The sequence below is a fragment of the Camelina sativa genome, chromosome 6 (assembly GCF_000633955.1).
Source record: "Camelina sativa cultivar DH55 chromosome 6, Cs, whole genome shotgun sequence".
NCBI lineage: Eukaryota > Viridiplantae > Streptophyta > Magnoliopsida > Brassicales > Brassicaceae > Camelina > Camelina sativa.
Genome location: NC_025690.1, coordinates 264,302 through 266,161, shown reverse-complemented (window position 1 = coordinate 266,161; position 1,860 = coordinate 264,302). Strand labels below are relative to the sequence as shown.

The 1,860-nt window shown below is 51.0% G+C and overlaps 1 protein-coding gene across 1 annotated transcript; it reads right to left on the bottom strand.

The window, feature by feature from the left end:
* On the bottom strand, positions 1,031 to 1,363 carry LOC104793812. The gene has a single exon (XM_010520241.1). The coding sequence runs from the start codon at positions 1,361 to 1,363 to the stop codon at positions 1,031 to 1,033; it is 333 nt and encodes a 110-aa protein (XP_010518543.1).

Here is a 1,860-nt window from a genome sequence, read left to right as displayed (position 1 = left end):
ATTTATCTGTTAATCGAGCGATGAAGCGATTTAAAGCTGCGATGCGGCCGGTCAGACGTTGCACTTCTCGCTTGTTGGTCGGCGACGACAGTCCCAATATGGCTTCGATTTGTTTAGGGTTTGCTTCTATCCCCGGTTCAGTGACGATATACCCCAAGAATTCTCCTGAAGTAACTCCGAATATACACTTCGTCGGATTTAGTTTCATCTGGAAATGATCCAAGATATCGAAACATTCGGCGAGATGCTCGATGTGCTACTCTGCGATCAAAGATTTGACCAGCATATCGTCGATGTAGACGTCCATGGTTCTTCCAAGCAAACTAGCGAACATCATGTTCACCAGCCGTTGGTAGGTTGCTCCAGCGTTCTTCAGTCCGAACGGCATGACCTTATAACAATAGGTCCCCCTATCTGTAATGAATGCCATTTTTTCGCGGTCAGTCGAACTCATGGCGATCTGGTTGTAACTTGAGAAGGCATCCATGAACGAGAGCAGTTGGTTTCCGGCTGTGGCTTCGACGAGACGGTCTATGTGTGGCAAAGGAAAGCTATCCTTAGGGCATGCTTTGTTGAGATCGGTGAAATCCACCCATACTCTCCATTTACCGTTCTTCTTTTTGACCATGACTGGATTGGCCAGCCAGTCAGGGTACTGGACCTCCATTATCTGGTCAGCATTGAGCAGCCGCTCGACCTCATCATGAACTGCTTTGGCCCGATCTGGACCTAGGCGTCGTCATTTCTGCCTTATTGGTTTGAATGTGGGATCGAAGTTGAGCTTGTGGCAGATAACATTGGGGTCTATTCTGATCATGTCCTTCGTTGACCAGGCGAATGTGGAATACCGAGTTTGCAAAAAAGCGATCAGCTTTGTCTTTATGTGCTCTTCCAGTTCGGCACCGATGCCAACAGTTCGTGAGGGGTCGAAAGGATCAATGTTCACCTGTAAGATTCGACACTCCAGAGACTTGAGGCGATCTCTCTCCAGCTTATGGAGACCGGTAAGATGGTCCTTGCTCTGTAGTTGCTACACATCCTCAGTCTTCCTCTGCTTCTTCTCGATAACAGAGCATGTTCGGGCTACCCTCTGGTCACCATAAAGTTTGCAAATTCCTGTGGTGGTTGGGAACTTGAGGCAGAGGTGATAGGTCGATGGTACGGCCTGCATCGCGTATATCCATGGTACCCCCAAAATGGCGTTGTAGACAGGAGGCGCGTCGATGACTGCGAACTTAGTCTTCCGGGACAATCCGCCGGCTCGTACTTGCAGTTTTACGTCGCCCATTGAAAGTTTGGCGACCCCATCATAGCCCGTCAATGTTCGAGATTCGGGTTTCAGTTGTTCCGGTGTGACACCCATTTTTTCTACTGTTTGCCAGCATATTACATTGACGGTACTTCCGTGTCGACCAAAACTCGTTCGACATCGAAATCGCCCATGGAGACTTCGATGACCAAAGGGTCCGAATGGGGGTGTTGGATTTCCTTGGCATCTTCTGAAGTAAACGATATGGGGTCCGAGCAGAGTGGAGGTTCGCTTGGGGCTGCCTGAAGGCTGCAAACTTGACGCATCCTCTTCTTTTGTGCGTGGACGGAGTCGGCGCAGTCCTCTGGTGGGTTAAGTATCATGGTTATTCGTCCTCGGAGAGAAGAATTGGCCCGCTCGGGATTTTGCCCTCTCTGCCGCTTGGGTGGGCCAGGCAGCTCGTCCGCCTGGGGCATCTCCTCTTGATGGTTAGCCAGCACTTGGTTGGCCGGCTGTTGAACTCCGTTGGCCGGACCGTTGTAGCCTCGTCCTCCTCCTGCGCCACGGTCACCGTTAAATTGTCCACCACGCCATCCCCCTCGGCAACGCAT

Coding starts and splice junctions, on each gene's coding strand:
- LOC104793812 (XM_010520241.1), bottom strand. CDS start 1,363: ATGGGTGTCACACCGGAACAACTGAAACCCGAATCTCGAACATTGACG.